This window comes from Antechinus flavipes, chromosome 1, assembly GCF_016432865.1.
Source record: "Antechinus flavipes isolate AdamAnt ecotype Samford, QLD, Australia chromosome 1, AdamAnt_v2, whole genome shotgun sequence".
NCBI classification, from domain to species: Eukaryota; Metazoa; Chordata; class Mammalia; order Dasyuromorphia; family Dasyuridae; genus Antechinus; species Antechinus flavipes.
Genome location: NC_067398.1, coordinates 325,028,091 through 325,045,605, shown reverse-complemented (window position 1 = coordinate 325,045,605; position 17,515 = coordinate 325,028,091). Strand labels below are relative to the sequence as shown.

Below are 17,515 nucleotides of genomic sequence, written 5' to 3'. Positions count from 1 at the left end.
AGAGTCATATTTCATTTTAGGGCTAAACAAAAGAAGAAACATTTGTATTTTTTAGCTTTTGATCCACTCAGGAAGAGGCATTTCTCCTATGAAACAGTTAAAAAATGAAGTTTAGGAAAAACTTTCTCCGGATAATTAATGTACTGGTTAGGAACCTGAAGCACCCACAAGAGTAAACAATTATAGATTCTTAACCTGACAGTGAAGAAAGGAATGAGTTAGCTTGCCCCACTCTCAAACTTCTTTTCACTCTCAGTGAAATCAAAAGAAGCTATTGTGAGAAACCATTCCAGTTATAAGACCTGTTTGACTATTTATAAAAGATGTTATAATTTATCTGTCAAATTATATGAGCTGCAGACTCTTATGAACATTTTATTTACTTATCAGCAATATTAGATGTCAAAAATAATGACACAAAATGAGGATGTGTAGCAATGCATCTATTTAATTATATACTCTTCAATTTTTACTAAATTCAAAATAGAAACAGGGACAAAATTTTGAAGACTACTGGAAATAAGTATGTTCTTTTCAATCTCTAATTAGATAATGCATACAAATACAATGAAATTGTGAAAAGATCTTTGCTTTTATCAAAGTAAAGATCTCTTGGGGTGGAAATTTCCAGAGAGATACAGATTGTAATCCATCTTTGCTTTCACAGATACATCCAAAGAAATTGCCAGAGGCACATAGAGATTAGATTATTTGCCTAGGGTCTTTTATTCAGTGAATGTTTGAGGCATAATTCGAACCCAGGCCTTTGTGAATAGAGAACTGGCCACAAAGTTTTGAGTTTAAGACCTAGGTCTAAGCAACTGTTCAAGATTACAAGATTCACAAAAGCCACTAACCTATGCTTACAGAAACTACCTCACCTTGAAGTTTATTAGACCAATAAGATTACAAGTCTAATTTCTATCTCTTCTACTCCCCATGATTTCTTAATATCTAACATGAAAACCACCAAAACCTATATTATAAAATTTACAAGAATTTACAGTTTTATATGGGGCAACCAAAGAGGTAGAATATCAACTATTCTATGAAATACAACTCCAACAAGGGGATTGTAAACCTCAGATGTTACACATTTTCATTATGTTAACCATATATGAGCTATCTTAGGATGGCTAAAAGGAGGTAGTATGTTTAATTGGCCAGCTAGGGAAGCTCAACAAGCAAGTGATTTTCTGATGTGAGGAATCAGTATGGCAACACAAAAGGAAAGGCACAGTTGGATAATGTTAAATTCATTTCACACATCTATACTAAATGTTCGGTCCTCATAAACCCAGCTTTCAACTAGCTAGAAATGTAGAGGAAATTCATGTTTCAGATCTGGGTTGGATTAGATGACTTCTGAATTCATTTTCAGCTCTAAAATTCCATGAGGTCTTTCAGTAGAGTTCTTGATAAAACTTCTTATCTTTTTTTTCAATAACAAGGATCATTTTAAGGCAATTTATGGGGAAAGTTTTTGCCCAGAGGACCACAGAATTGTAGATACAGTAGGAAACTGCAAGACTTCAACCCACCTTTGAATTTGTGTAGAAGACTGATGGATCAATCAAATTACTAGGGCCAAGTGAAGTAAAGAAGGTGTGGGATATTCTTAGCCCTGAAACTTATTTAAGAATTGAAGTTTCTATTGATAAATATAGTTTGGACCTAGAGGCTGCCATTTTTTTTTTCAGTTAAGTTCTGACTGTTAGTTGCTATTAATTATATCTAATTGTAGGCAGTTTATACTGGCAAGATGGAAATTTTATCAGATTTTTCCACTTGAAAGACATGTTAAGAGGCCATAATGTTCTCTATGTGTATGAGGGCTGCCTTTTAAGTTGAAATTGTATCTGGGACTTTGCTCCCACAGCTGGACTCAGATAGAAGCAGCAGACATGCAAGTAATAAGCCTTATATCAAGACAAAATTTCAGGAGGAAGGGAAAGTTGACTACCAGAAATCCTTTATAGTCCTGCTTCTGTGGTTTGCAATCCTATATGGGCTCTTATAGTTTAATGTTGGGGTTCTGAAATTATGATTTTTATCAGTAAATTTTTGATTTGTATATCTATTTTATACACCTATATACTCAGAATCTCATAAAAATTCTCAGACAATAAGGAGTCCACAATAAGGTGGAAAAAATTTAAGAAGCTCTGATCTAGAGATAACATAGGTTTGCCAATGAATCAAATTATTTCTCAATAATGAGGTAAATTGTAGAGAGGATAGGAAAACAACTTAGCTGTGGAAAAGATCCACGAGGGGGACAGCAAAAAGCCAGTTAGGATCTAGAGAGAGTGAGTTGTCTTGAAGGGAACAACAACATCAACAACAACAACAACAACAACAACAGTTAATATGTATATAGTGCTTTAAAATTTGCACATCACTTTACATATGTTAACTTAATTTTTTTTGATCATGTGGTACAAAGAAATCACAGAGACAGATGGAAATGGATATTCCTTGGCAGGTTCAGCTGCCTTTTAACAACCTTAGGCAGCTCTTGGATCCTATCAGCTTGGTGCTTAAAGGCACAGGAGCCTGAGTACCTGCCTAGATTTTGATGACTATCCCAGGACAGATCTAATCTGATTAATAAATGAATATAATTCACGCTATCTATCCAGCCCTAGAATAGACCATAATTTCACATCCTAATCCATTCCAGCCATTTTCTTGCTAAGTACTCTGCTGCCATGTATATATGTACCTTTTTGGTACTATGCAAAGAATTCTGGCTTTGAAATCAGAATAGCTGAGTTTCCTTAGTAATCGTTCCTCGGACACTTACTGTTCATGTCATCTTTGGCAAGTTAACCTCCCTAAGGTATGATTTTCTCATCCACAAAATGAGGTGGTTGGACTATATGGTCTCTGAAGTCTCAGTGTAGCTATAAGATTTGATGACCAATCTCTTGGTCTGAGAACATTAGACAATTAATAATAACATTACAGATGAAAAGAGCATGTTAATCAGCCACCTAATGTCTCCACTTATTATCCTTATGACTTTATAGATCAAAGCACCTTTCCTTAGTCATCACTCCCTATATATGTTTTCTCCCAATTTTAGAGTATAAACTCACACAGGGCAAGTATTCACACTCTCAAGGTCTCTCTTTAGAACTTTAGAATTGATTATATGACATGGGAGACACTGGCATAGTTCTGCCCAGGCTGGGGTGCCCTCATCAGAGAAGATGCGGGGCTCTGTGAGCAAAGCAGTATTGACTTAGTTTAGAAGAAATATGAGATGCTCAAAGTTAAAGAATCTACCCCAAATGTCAGAGGGACTATTTATGTCTAACCTATGACAGAGCATCTCAATCTCTTTATTTTATTTATTTATTTTTAATAATTATAACTTTTTATTGACAGAACCCATGCCTGGGTAATTTTTTTACAACATTATCCCTTGCACTCACTTCTGTTCCGACTTTTCCCCTCCCTCCCTCCACCTTCTCCCCAGATGGCAAGCAGTCCTATACAAGAGCATCCCAATCTCATATTGATCTGATCAGTCATAGACACACTAACTTGATTAAGATAGTGATGTCATTTTTGACCTCTTTGAGAATGAAGAACAATAGCCAAGGGTATAAACGCCTTGACAGTAGGAATTACCTTGCTTTTATATTTGCATCCCTATATTTAACCCAATGTCTAGCACATAGTAAGCACTTATTAAATGAGTTTCATTCACTCATTTACTTGCTCCTGTCAGCTACTGTAGCAGTAACTGAGCATACCACTTAATTGAGAGTTAGCATATACTACATAGTATCATCATATCTTTTATCTCAAATTCTATGTATTCAGTTGCAATGTAAACTTGTTGTGGACAGAGACCCATCTTATCTATCTTTCCCAGAAAATAGCATGCTATCTTGTATGTTGCAGATATTCAAATGAATATTTGATGAACATTATTACAAATTCCTAAGTTATGTGGATCATTTTAAATTATATGTATAAATTTTATGAATACTTTTACAATGTTAATGTTGACATCTTGAAACAAAAAAAGCAAACCACTAACTTGATTGTATTATATCTTCGCAATCATGTTTTCTGCTGGATTTGGAAGTGTGGATCCAGGATTTGGAAAGTGATTTGTTTATTTTCAATTTCTTTCATTATCTGGGCAACCCTCAGTTCCTCTACTTAAAAAAAAAATAGTCTCTCAACTCTTAAAGGGACCTCAGGGGCCATCTAATTTCAGCTCACACTGAAGCAGGAATCTCCTATATATAATCCCCAGTGGTTATCATTCATTTCCTATTTTAGGACCAACTTGTGGGACTATGCTAGGGGGCACACAGATAAGGTAAACTACCATTTTGAGAAGAATAGGAGGAAAGGACTCAACAACTTTTAAAATTTTAATATATAGTATGGTATTTATGTGTTGTACCCTTTCAAATGGGAAGGGATAGCAATATTTTCAACAGTTTGGATCCTGTTCCATTGCCATCGACAAATCAACCTATATTTGTTCAATTCTAATTATTCTTAGCACTGTGGTAGGTTATCTCTTGCTTTTGTTACATAGTTGGCCCACTTCCTCTTAAGACAAACTGTAGATTTTTTAAAAGTCTACTTAATGTGAAATAAGTGATTACAAAATGCACAGTCAGTCTTCGGACTTCATGACCCACTATGTGATTTTTTCATTTTTTTCTGGTAACTTCTTTAGTTTGGGTTCTTATGAAACCAATATTTATGGTTATGTGCCATCATTAAGGATAATCCCGATGCTCACAATATGGGCTTTATGTTGGTGAGTGCCTTGTATCACTGAAAGTCTGTGAAACTTTCTTGGTCCATTCCTTTCTCTTCCTATTCAATTCTGGATTCATTTTATTATCTATATTCAGTATGTGTCTATTCATAATGAGGAATGAAAGATTCACTCATTGGAGTATCAATTCAATTGCATCTCATTATCTGGGCAACATGCATCTGTTATCCATTTTTTCTTTTTACTGTGGATTGATACTGTTAGTAACAGTATATTCGGGTATTTGTCTGAACTTACAGATATTGTCAACATTTCCTTCTAGAGCAAGTGAATGACATTTTAAAACATTACTCGACAGTTAATCTTTTACAGGCTTCCTACAATTAGAATTTTGCCTCATACTTTATGAATTTGAAGGAGGCTTTTGGATGGCCCAGAAAATAGCAGTAAGATAATCTAGAAACCAGATAGCAAATCTAGGTGACTAAAGAATGGAAAAGCGTTAGAGAAAATGGTGAGGCTGAGTAAATCACATAGTAAGTAGTCAAAAAGAAGAAGCCTATACATTTTGGTTTAAACCCTGATGTCTAGTTTCTGTTTGACACAGTTATTTAGTCTAGTTCCTTCTGGGAAAATGATTCATGTTTTGTGCCCAGAAGTTCTATTTAACTAAAAATTATATCATGATGGAATAGCTATTTACATGGTAATGAGCCCTCCCAACTTCCATTTTTTCTGCAACTAGTCTGACATTATATTTGAATTTTTTTCCTTTTTTACTTCCTTTGGGTTAAGGTGTTTTACTTTCTTTCATTATGTGGGTTCTGATTTGGGGGCTCACTGGTTTTCTCAAATTCAATAATCCTAAACCACTTCCCTTTTTAAAAATACCATTATTCTTAGGGTTGTGCTATATTGTTGGGGACCATGAAACATCACAATTTCAGAAAAAAAAATTCAGAGGGCAAAAATGGCAATGGAAAAATGCATAATGAGTATAAAAGACCCACAGCATATTACTGTCTTGGCTTATATGTGGGAAGTCAGCCAAAACATATTATTAATATTTATAACATTTGTTTTTTGAAAAATTTAATATTCTTTAATATATATATTAGTTTTCAACATTTACTTTTTGATTTCCATTTTTTCTCCTCCCTATATTTCCTTCACCCTTTCCAAGATAGCAAGTAATCTAAAAGGTTATAAATGTAAAATCATATTAAACATATTAGTCATGTTGTAAAAGAAGAATCTGAACAAAATGGAAAAGTCATGAGAATGAAAAACAAAAAAAAGGAAAAAAAATAGTATATAATTCAATCTGCATTCAGACTCCATAATTCTTTCTCTGAATGAGAACATTCTCAAACATGATTCTCTCAAAACAAATTATTGAAGACATGTAGCCAGAAGAGCAGATAAACTGGTCATGCAGTGAAATTGAGGGACAGAAAGCTGCATTGGATCCATAAAACAGTGAAAAGAGCATTGAATTTAGAGTTAAGGAAATAGGTTTGAAAGCTGGCTCTGGTAAGTTATTATCCATATAAACTTGGAACAGTCAGAAAGGTTATTCTGTGCTGTTCAGTTTATTATCAGTCAAGTCTGACTCTTCGGGATCCCATTTGGGTGTTCTTGGGTTTTTCAGATCCTGGAATGGTTTGCCATTTCTTTCCCCAGCTTATTTTACAGATGAAGAAACTGAGACAAATGGGATTAAGTGACTTGGCCAGGGTCACACAACTGGTTAGTATCTGAGACTGTATTTGAATTTAAGAAGAGTTTAAGTCATGTAACCATCTATTAAATGAGGGGACATTCTCTAAGATCTCTTCCAGTTCCTGAAACTATTATTCTATAATTCTATGATGTTAAGAGAATTGTAGTGAAGTCTCTAAAGCATTAGGTAAATCCTCTATGGAAGATTTACAAAAACAAAACAAAACAAAACAAAACAAAAAAACCATAGACACAATAAAAAATCAAGGATTATTATCTGCACAGATGGAAAAAATATTTTCTAGTGAAGAGATTGTGAATCTATGAGATTCAGCTTAATTTCTAATTATTGTTAATGCAATATGTAATTTCCAATGAGAAAATTGACTTCCGCATGAGAATTTGATGTTAAAGGGATATTACCTACCATTTGTCCAGGACTTCCTGGTAATCCAGGGGGCCCAGGCATAAAAAATCCACCATTGGAATCTCCCTTTTCACCTTTGATTCCTTTGTTTCCAGATTCACCCTCAAAGAAAGCAACATTGAAAAATGTAAGCATTAAAAAAAAAAAAAATGGATCAAACCTTATAAGCTCAGTAACTCTTCAGTAATGGTAGTTAGCCAGAGAGCAAATAATAAGTGAAGAAATGAGTACCTTCATTCTATCCATAAAGTGCTTCAAGTATGTAACAGGAATTGGGGGACCTGAAAAAGAACATTAAAAATGATCATTTCTATCTAGAAATTAAAAACAACCCCCTCCAACCTAAACCTCCCAACATTTTAATTATTTTTCAGTTTGTACATCATTGGAATGTAATGTCAGCCTTGACATTAAGGGTTAATTGTGGTTGCAATCTAGGCCCTAACTCAATTGTATTTCTCAAAATTTAAGAGGAAAATAACATAGTCTAGAATAACACTTAAATTACCTGGTGGTCCTGGCTCACCCTCATCTCCTTTTTCACCCTTTGGGCCTGGTTGCCCAGGTAGACCCCAGGAACCTTTTTCTCCTTTAATGCCTGATATTTAAAAACATACAGAAAATAATTTTAATTTTTTGTGAAATGGTCACAGAATATGGTAACGTTTTCAAAAAGGGAATCATAAGCTACTGCGCATTGATTGAGAAATGGCTTAAATAATTTGTTGAGTGAATGTCATGCATTATTACTGTGACATTAGAAATGATAAGTATGAAGAGGTTGAGCCAAGAAATCAATAGAAACAACGATTATAACAATTTAAATGGAAAGAATAAAGAAAAGAAACTGAACAATAACAATAAGAATAACATAATGACCAAGCTTATCCTTCTCCCTCTTCCACTCACCCCGAGATTAAAAAATTCACTGCCCTCCCTTCTTTGCAAAGGAGGAAGGGGATGCTAGGGAAAGGATTATAAGTGTAGAATATTGCATATATGTACTTTCTGATTTGGTTGATAATGTTGACAAATTTCATTGAACTACCCCCTCCTTCCTTTATTTAATTTTTTTTAGAATAAGGGATGGTGTATCAGACTAGGAAAGGGGGAGGGAATATTTTTGCAAATTTAGGTGATAAGAAAACAAGATACTAATAATAATGAAACTTTTTTTAAAAGAGTGTGTGTGTGTGCGTGTGTGTGTGTGTGTGTGTGTGTGTATGTGTGTATGAAACAGTTTTCCTTTTATGTGAAAGTTTGGATTTACAAAAACAATGCCTCCTCCAAAAAAAAATTAAGAGTGTGGTTTAGTGGAAAAAAGCACTACAAAATTCAAAAATTTTAGGTTTGAATTCTAACTGTATCACTTATTATGTGAGTTTGGCCCCATCATATTACCACTTAAAGTTTTAATTTCTTCACCTAATTTATAGAGTTGATATAATTTATGAAATAATGAATATTTGCAAAATGCTATTATTATTATTTTTACTATTGATGTTGTGTTTACTTGTAATTATTCTCTTTACAGAATAATTCTCTATGGGGTCCTTTTATCTAGTCAACTTCCATAAGGCATAATATGATTATTCACAAAAGTTCATTCTACATAAAACATTTCAAGAGCTCCATAGAGAGAGGTCATAGGATGGACTTCTTAGAGGCTATTCATTCAAGTCTCCTGACTTTATAGATAAGGAAACTGGGATGATGTGATTTTACCAAGGTCACGGAAAATGATTTGTCAGAGAGTTGCTTTATGAATCCAGCTCCTGTATTTCTCTAAATATAACTCTCAATCATAGTTTCCATTTTTATTAAAAATTTTAGTTGCTCAGAGAATGATTTATTTTAGATCATGGATTCCTAGTAGTATTGATCCATGTACCAAGCACAAAAATGGGGAAATATATATATTATATGTATATGTGTGTGTGTGTATATATATATATATATATATATTTGCTGAGGCAATTGGGGTTAAGTGACTTGCCTAGGATCACACAGCTAGGAAGTGTTAAGTGTCTGAAGTCAAATTTGAACTCAGGTCCTCTTGACTTCAGGGCTCGTGCTCTATTCACTGTGCCACTTAGCTGCCCCCAAAATAGGGAAAATATTATAATTTGCATTGAACAGTTTAATTTCATCTGGTTGAATACTAATGTGAGTTGATTTGCAGTAAAGGAAATTTTATGCTTGAGTTTGAGATAAAGCATTGTATTTTTTAAAATGTTCAACCATTTAAAAATGTTGATGGGTTGGTTGAGTACACTTATCTCCAGATAAAGTTAAATTCATTCTGTTTTGCATACATAAGTGATACCATCTAATGAGTAAATGACCATTGCTCATTGTGTCACTTTACCCAATAGAAAATAAAGTTGATCTCTTGGACTCTTTAAATTGTAATTTCCCTTTCAAGAATTAAGCTATTTTCCTTAACATTTGTTGCTGGCCTATTTTCATTCTCATTATCTCCCACCTCTGTGCCCTTGCAAAGACTGTCCTCTTCTCCTAGAATGTAAACTCTTTAAGGGGAAGAGTATTTCATTTTTGTCTTTGTTTCCTAAGTATCTGGTGCCAAGGTCAAAAATGGTTGTTAATTGATTGGGTCATTACAGTTTTGAAGAATAAAAAAAAAAAAAAGGTGTTGATAGGAATTCATTGGGAAAAGTTTTGAAGATTCATCAGCAACTTTGTTAATGGTTCTGCTTTACAGGACAGTCTTTGCAAGGGAGTTCTATAGAGCTGCTATCAAAGTATATTTATCATTCAATCAATAAGCATTTATTAAGCACTTACTGTGGGGCTAAATAGCACTGTGTTGAACCTTGGAGATAGAAAGAATGAAGTAATGTTTTCTTGCAAGAAATTCACATTCTGACAGAAGAAATAAGTGTATATAAAGTATATGTAAAATACATGTATAGGGTCTACACAAATATATGTAAGGTGGTTCAATACAAAGTAATTTGGAAAACAGGGCACTTGCAGTTAGGGGCAAGCAGAAAAAGTTTCCTATAGAAGGTAGAGTTTGAGCTGTGTTTTGAAAGAGAAGAATGTGTTAAAATTGCTTGGAAATGTTATATGGTTCTCCACCAAAGAAACTCTTTAAATACATAGTCATTCTCTGAATTCCTTCTAGGTGCATTAGACAAACAGAAGTGTCTTTTTCTCTTGGATAGTGAAGTCCAAAACCTATATGATAAATAACAAATAAATAAAAAAGTGAGTACCATGGAAAGTTATTAGTTCTTGATTCCCAGGATGAGTAGGATTGACCTAAAGAGAAAGAAAAAGGAAGCTCTTTACATTCAAAACTGATTTTTAGTTAGCATAATCTTATTGTACATCTGACCTTATATTCAAGGTCAGAGTAGATTAAGTCTGGCAAACATTTAAAACTTAATTTATATCAAACTAAATACTATTCACATGCATAGCCTGCCTCGTAGTTTGGGTAATTTTTCTAGATGAATCCTTAGGGACTCACCCAGAAGCCTGCTGTCTCTGTCACATGCAATTCTCTCAGCAAGAAGTACATATCATGCAATCTGGCTCTCTGTGGCATTCAGGCTTTTTGCTCAAGGGACCGAGCAGAGGGAAACTGGAAGCTTTTAGATAATAGATCTTTCAAAAAATAAAAAAATCAAATCTGGCCACTATGCTTTTCTTCTTAAAATGGATTGGATATAGTTGAGAGTTCTGCCAATTCTCAAGAATTATTCATCAAATTATTTAGCACTGTCTTCTTCATCCTGACAAGAGAAAAGAGACATTTGGAGATAGCCTTAACATATCTTCTTAATTGAGCCTTTGGTTTTTTGTTCAGATAACTTTCCACACTTTCTTTTCAGAGTAACCCATATACTATGGATTGGTTCTGGATCAATGAAAAGCAACCAGTCTGGGGAGAGGGAATAAATCCAGAAATGACAGTGATATGAGGCAAACCTCTTTTTTTTCTTTCTGAGTTATATTTTAAATCTCCATCAAATTCTCATTCTCTCTTTGTCAAAAATCTTATATCATTCTTAGACTGCAGTGAGTTTCTGAGTCAATCAGTATAACATATGCTAATTTTTTGTTCAAGAAACATTTTACCTTTGCCTTTTTATTAAAAGCTAGTTTAATGGCATTTGTTTCTTATTTAGGACTGCTAAAAAGTACTATGTGATATTTGCACAAGAATGAGATATCTAAAGCTGTATTGGATATTATATCAAAGTACACTGAGTATCATAGCTCCTCTCATTTACCCTCTTCCATAAGAGTCTTTTTGGTGATATTTAGCTCCCTGTCAAATTTGGACTGCATGGTAAAATTCAAAGTTGCCCTCAGCATCCTAGACTCTTTTGCTCCTTCTGATCATCTTTGTCAGTCAAATAAAATGAAGATAAATCCTCTTTGCTTCCTCTGCATAGAAGAAAGCAATGGAAGCAAGAAGAGGAACAGCTATTCTGATTCTAGTTCACATCAACTAGGAGGATGTGGTTGATGAAATTAAAACAATGGAAACATGAGGAAAAGTTACTCTGTTACTTTAGAATTTGTCAAAAAAGTATCCTTGAACAAAGGAATACATATATCCTGAACTTAAGTTTTGTTTTTTGTTTTAACTTGAAAAAAATAATAGGGATAATTCCATGCCTGAGAGTCTGAAAGGAAAGGTGGTGTAAGGGAGATAGGAGGATCTCAGAAAACAATAACAACTGAGAAACAGAAATGATTATAGTAATAGGGGAAGAGGTATCTAATAAATATAAGGACTGAACATTTAATCTAATGAATTTAGATTATACAAAAGCATACATGAAAGATGAAGGGAGAGGCACTTAATCAAATACATATATATATCTTTGATGTTTATATCTATATCTATCTATCTATCTATGTAATAGTGGCATAAAATTACAGAATTGTAGAATCTCAGAGATAGAAGACATATGAAAGGTCATCTTGTCCACTGCTATATCCAATCCATTGATGATGTTTCTACAATACTGTTAATGTAGCACTCCTTCAATGACTATTTGTAGCTTATATTCACAGGTTGGTTTCCAAAGAGGTGACTAAACACTAGGTTTAAGTTACTCTATGGGCCTGCATTCTTAAAAATATAATTCATGAGCCCCCATCAGTGTACTTATCCTTAATAAATAGTCAATAGACACAAAAAGCTTAGATCAGAGGTATATATTAAGATGACATCCTAAGAATAATATTAACAAATAATTTTCCCCATTAAACTGAGATGCACTCTTCTATCATTAAACAGAATATGTGAAAATATTGGGCATACACAAAGAATACATTGTTATTCTAATACTAGTACATTAATAGAGAGGCACATGTAGGAAACATGTGGCCCGGGCAACTCAGAACTAAAGGATCCCAGTGTCTTTTCCTTTCTCATAGTGTCTTTATATTTTCGCCTCTATGTTTAGTCTCTTTGCTGGATAGGTCATTTAGCCAGGCTCCCCAGAACCTGTTCTGTGTAATTCAACTCCTGATGATCCAAATTAATTAGTTCTTTTCTCAATTCATAGAGCTCATAGTACTCAAATCTGTGTCTTGCCTTAAATCAAAGGATCTGCTTCTTGTTGGGTACAGCTTCTCCTACTCGGTAAATCCTACTTCATTGCAAGATAGTTCCAGATTTTCTTCAGGGAGAAGTTTCTGAAGGGATACAAAGATTCTGGGAAGAAGCTATGAGAAGAGCTAGTATCCTGGTCATTTCTTTGTCATCTGCTTACTACACTAGAGATTTCAGGGAATTTCCCTTTGGGTAAGATCTGGACTGTTTTCTCTTAGCTGAGCTGAGATACTTCTCTTTCAGTGGAAGAGTTAATTCAATCTGTGTCAAGTATGTTCTTAAGGTTTATTTGCTGTTCTCTTTGTATGATTCTTGTATAGAATTGGCTTTTGATGGGAAGAGAGTCAATATGTAGTTTGGGGCACTTCTTCATTGTTAAGGAATAATGATGAAGAACACTGCTTGAACCTAAAGTTATTTTACTTAGACTAATAATATTTAGGAAGTGCATAGATATAATTCTATCTCAATACTCCATTTCTGAGAAGAAAAGACTGATTAACCTGAGAACCTTGATCTTCTGTGTCCCTTCCTGGCAGAAATTAAAGCCTCCCTTGGAAAAATGAATGGAAGAATCTCTCGAGCTTTCTATTTACACATCCCCATAGGTTCCATCTAAATAGACTCATGTAGACACATATAAACAATGCATACATACTAGAAATAGACATGCAAATACACACTTTACATCAGAAAGAAATTTAAATCTATTTTTAAGTTGCAAATGGACAGCTGAAGTTTTCTTTTTCTTTCTCCTTTGTGTAATACCATTCTACTCTGCAACATCCCAATAACGGTTGGTTACATTTTCTGTTCTCTCTCCTAGACTTTGGGGAGTTTTTCTTTTGTTTTGTTTTTCTTTTTTGGAAGCTTTGTTTCTATTTCATCTGGGAGCACTTTTTATTGGTCCTAACTATATAAATTGTGGAGAGATGCTCTTCAAATCTTTTCCCTTTCTTCTCCAGAAGAGACCAGTCTAGAATACAGAAAATAATCAATTGGTAGTAGTAGAAAAGCAAATGTCAGGGACAACTAGGTGGTACAGTGGATAGAGCATGGCTCTTGCTGGAGTTAGGGGAATCCTGATTCAAATCAGGGTTCAAACACATTACCTCTGTGACCCAGGAAAGTCACTTAGCCCCTTGCCATCAAAGAAAAGAAATTAAATATTTAATTGATGCAGATAATTGTATCAATTTCCCTATGCTCCAAATTCACTTATTGAAGGATTAAATGTTTTTAGACCTGCTTAAAAAAAAGTGAAATCCCTTTTTCATATAACATTGATTTATCTCACTCCCCAACTTAATGACAAAGTCCTTGGTATTTACTCCTGTTGGGTCAGGGTGAATAAATTCTATCTGACTCTTCTCTGCTCCAGAACATGGACTGCGCACCCCCCATATACAGTATACAACTCTGCTGGAGTCTTCCTAGGCTGGAGTTAAATATGTGAATTATGTTTCATTTTTTTTTCAACTTCCAACATGCCCCTAGGCAACTAGCATCTAGTTCAGGCTAATTGCATTAAACCTTGAAACCTGGGCCTCTCTCAGGTATTTAGAAACACTGTGGAGGAGGATTGGAGTAGGTGATTATTGTCCTGCATTCCTGCCATCAAGACTAAAATTCCTGGCCTCATTTTATGTAATTTGAAGCATTTGTCTTCTTTTCTGAAAATTAGGACAAACCTTTGACCAACTGCAATCTTCTACTGCCTCTCTCATTTTCAATGTTTTTTCATTAAATCATAGACACTGGTTCAATAATCACATCTTCATATTTTTTCAAAATGTAATTTATCTAGGTCAAGTGACCAGAATTTATTTAGAGCACACAGGTATTCTCTTACTATCTTTTCACTAATCTTATCTTTTAGTTTCTTTATAACCATCCTTCATTTGGCTTTTTAAATATAAAGATTATTCTACCAATATATAGGTTCCAATGTAAATATATAGCTTCCAATATAAATGGTAAAAACAGAAGAGATATGCTTGTACTTTCTCTCATTTATTAATATCATCCATATGACTTCAAGCAATAACTTTCTCAACAATCATTTGATTTAGTCTTTTTGAGCATTTTAAAATTCAAGTGTACCTTCAAATAATTGGAGGCTATCAACCAATCAATAATGAATCAGTAAACACATTAAACAATCAAAGGAATATGACAAATTTTCCAAAATTTCTGAGAAAGTTTTGATTAATAATAGTATCACTTGACAGTTGGTGGTGCAATAAGGAAGACCTGAGTTCAAATTCTGCTTCAGCCACTTACTAGATCTGTAACCCTAAGCAAGTCACCTAAGCTCTATTTATTTCAGCTGCCTCAATTATAAAATGGAGACAATAACAGCACCTATCTCTCAGGGTTGTTGCAAGAATCAAATGAAATAATATTTGCAAAATGCTCAGCATAGAGTCTGATATGTAGTAAGCACCATATAAATGCCTTTTCCTTTTCTTCCCACCCCACCTCTGCTGGAGTGAATATGTGAGAGTTTTCAGAGCTTAATAACCAAAATGATAAAACTCATTTGAATATGAGTTTTGATTTGTTTCTGGAAGGTAGGTCATCATGTTTTGTAAATGCAACTTGTATTTCCTATCTCTGATCTGCTCTTTCTTTTCCTTACTTTATTTCCCAAGGTGGCACATATGTTATAGGTACACTAAAGATTGACATTTAATTGTTTATAATGAGATTGTCTTTGATGGACGTAAAGAAATCCCGATACTCTGAAATATCAGCTAAAAATTGCCAGAGATGTTAGTTATCTGCTTGCTTATCTATCTTTGGAAATATCATAATTATCAACCGGCACTTTAAAGAATTAAAGAATCTCAGAGTTGGAAATAATCTTAGAAGACATATAGTGCAACAAAAATCACTCCATAAAATGTAGATTATATTTATATAGCTTTAGATATGTATATCTATATCTATCTCCATTACATTTATATATATATAATGTATTTATATATATGCATACATACTTTTGTATCTATATCTATGTGTCCAGTATTTTTATATCACTGTTCAGTCAATTTTCAGTCATGTATGATGTCTGCTTCTTTGTGATCCCTGTTGGGGGTTTCTTGGTACAGATAATAAAGTGGTTTGCCATTTCCTTCTCCATGCATATTTATGTATATCCAATATATTTATGCATATGTAGAATGAATTCTGCATATACACATATCTAGTATGTAATACTGGATATTCCTTCATCATATTCCTCTATAATATACTGAAATAAGGGGGGACTCACTAGCTCTCTAGGCAGCCAATTCCAATTTTGGACAGCTCTGGTTAGGAATTTTTCTTTTTCATTGAGCTGAAGTCTGTCACTTTGCAACTCCCATTACTGCTCCTAGTTCCTCACTGTAGAACTAGAGTTTAAATCTCCTCTCCTGCTTGCATAGGATAACTTCAAATACAGCTATCACTTCATCCCTCTCTTCTTTTTATCTAGCTAATATCCCCAATGCCTTCATATGGCATAACTAGGCATTTTTTAAAACTGCATTTGTCAATAACTACATGTATTTGTCTACTGATTATCAATATCCTTCCCCAAATATAGTATCTAGAACTGTATATAATACTCCAAAAGTGACCTGATCAGATGAGATTGATTAGTTCTTTGTGCAAATGAGTTGGTCTCCTTAGCCCATTTCCCCTTTTCTGCCCCATATGAATAATGTATCTTTAGAATTTTATTCTTGAGAGCTAACTTCCATGTAGAATTTTTGCTCACAGAATCTTCTCTATCCTTTCTCAGTGTCCTTTGAAATCTGTTCTCTCAAAATACAGAAAACACTACTATTCTTGGCTCTTCTATCACAAATTCTAAGATGAAACGGTCACTTCCCTGCAAGGTTCCAATCATTTCCATCCTAGCAGACAGTTTTTGCTTGCCAGTGAGAATCAATCCAGAATAGTAGTTTTTCCATTTCTTTCTCCACTTTTTGAAAGATAAGTTGTTTTTAAGACAAGCCAAGAAATCACTAGCTGCTATGCTTTTGACAAAAAGAGAGCTCTATAAGGTACCTGGATAGTTTGAGTCCTCAATTTCAAGATTGTAGTCTATTTTCCAAATTGTTCATCTCTCATTTCAGGACAAGTGATCTATGCTATCTTCTGATGACAATATTAGATTGGTTTCACCCTCCTTTCATTTTCACTCAATTGTTTTCTACTTGTCCCTTTTAGTTTCTGGATTTTCTCATGAGAGTATGCTTTCTTAAAATACAGTACCACTTCTCATCCTCCTCATCCTTGACAAACCTACTCTATTGAATAAGATTTATCTATCCAAGCCATACTGCAGGCATAAGTTCTCTCTCAGTAAGTTTTAGTGATGCCTCTGAAATTAAATTTATTTGTGTTAGACCCTCTAATTAATTTTGTTATCTATATTTTGTATGTTAAAAATTATTGCTTATCATTTTTAGATGTCATTTCCTATGAATTTCTGGACATCTTTACTGTTAATTTTTCCCTTATATTGTTGTTACTATGTATTAAGGGTGATAAATAAACAATTTCCTTCCTCCCTATTTTTTTTATTGTTTCAATTTGATTTTTAAGACTCCAAATAACCACTTAAAAAAAATCCAACACTTGTTAGATGCACTTCATCGCTGCCTAAGAGCCTATCATTTATATTTTAAGGCATGGTCCAGAAATGCAAAATCTGTTTCTCTGAAAGAATCTTCTTAACCAACTGTTCACTTCCCAAATCTGCCTTTCTGTTCTGAATAACTTGGTCCTCAATGGGTAGCAATGATGAAAATGTCACCTATGTGTCTAAAGGCTTCAGTTTTTTTATATAAGACTTCATAATCCTTAGCAATGCATTCTAAATTTCTTCTGGCAATATGGCCCTTGTGCCTAAGTGAATTGCAGAATGGACAATAGTTATCATATGTGAAAACTCTTAGAATATCTTTTGTTACATTCTGGATACTCTTTCTGGAAAGATACCAAAACCTCTATATCT

The 17,515-nt window shown here is 33.9% G+C and overlaps 1 protein-coding gene across 1 annotated transcript in view; it reads right to left on the bottom strand.

Annotated features, from left to right (window-relative positions):
• The window catches only part of COL15A1 (collagen type XV alpha 1 chain), a 196,182-nt gene that overhangs the window by 22,769 nt on the left and 155,898 nt on the right, over positions 1–17,515 (bottom strand). Inside the window, exons 28-31 of the mRNA XM_051966718.1 lie at positions 10,145–10,190; positions 7,414–7,503; positions 7,137–7,186; positions 6,906–7,007 (exon numbers count right to left, since the gene is read on the bottom strand). Coding sequence (XP_051822678.1) covers positions 6,906–7,007; positions 7,137–7,186; positions 7,414–7,503; positions 10,145–10,190 — 288 coding nt within the window. The remainder of the gene's footprint in view (positions 1–6,905; positions 7,008–7,136; positions 7,187–7,413; positions 7,504–10,144; positions 10,191–17,515) is intronic.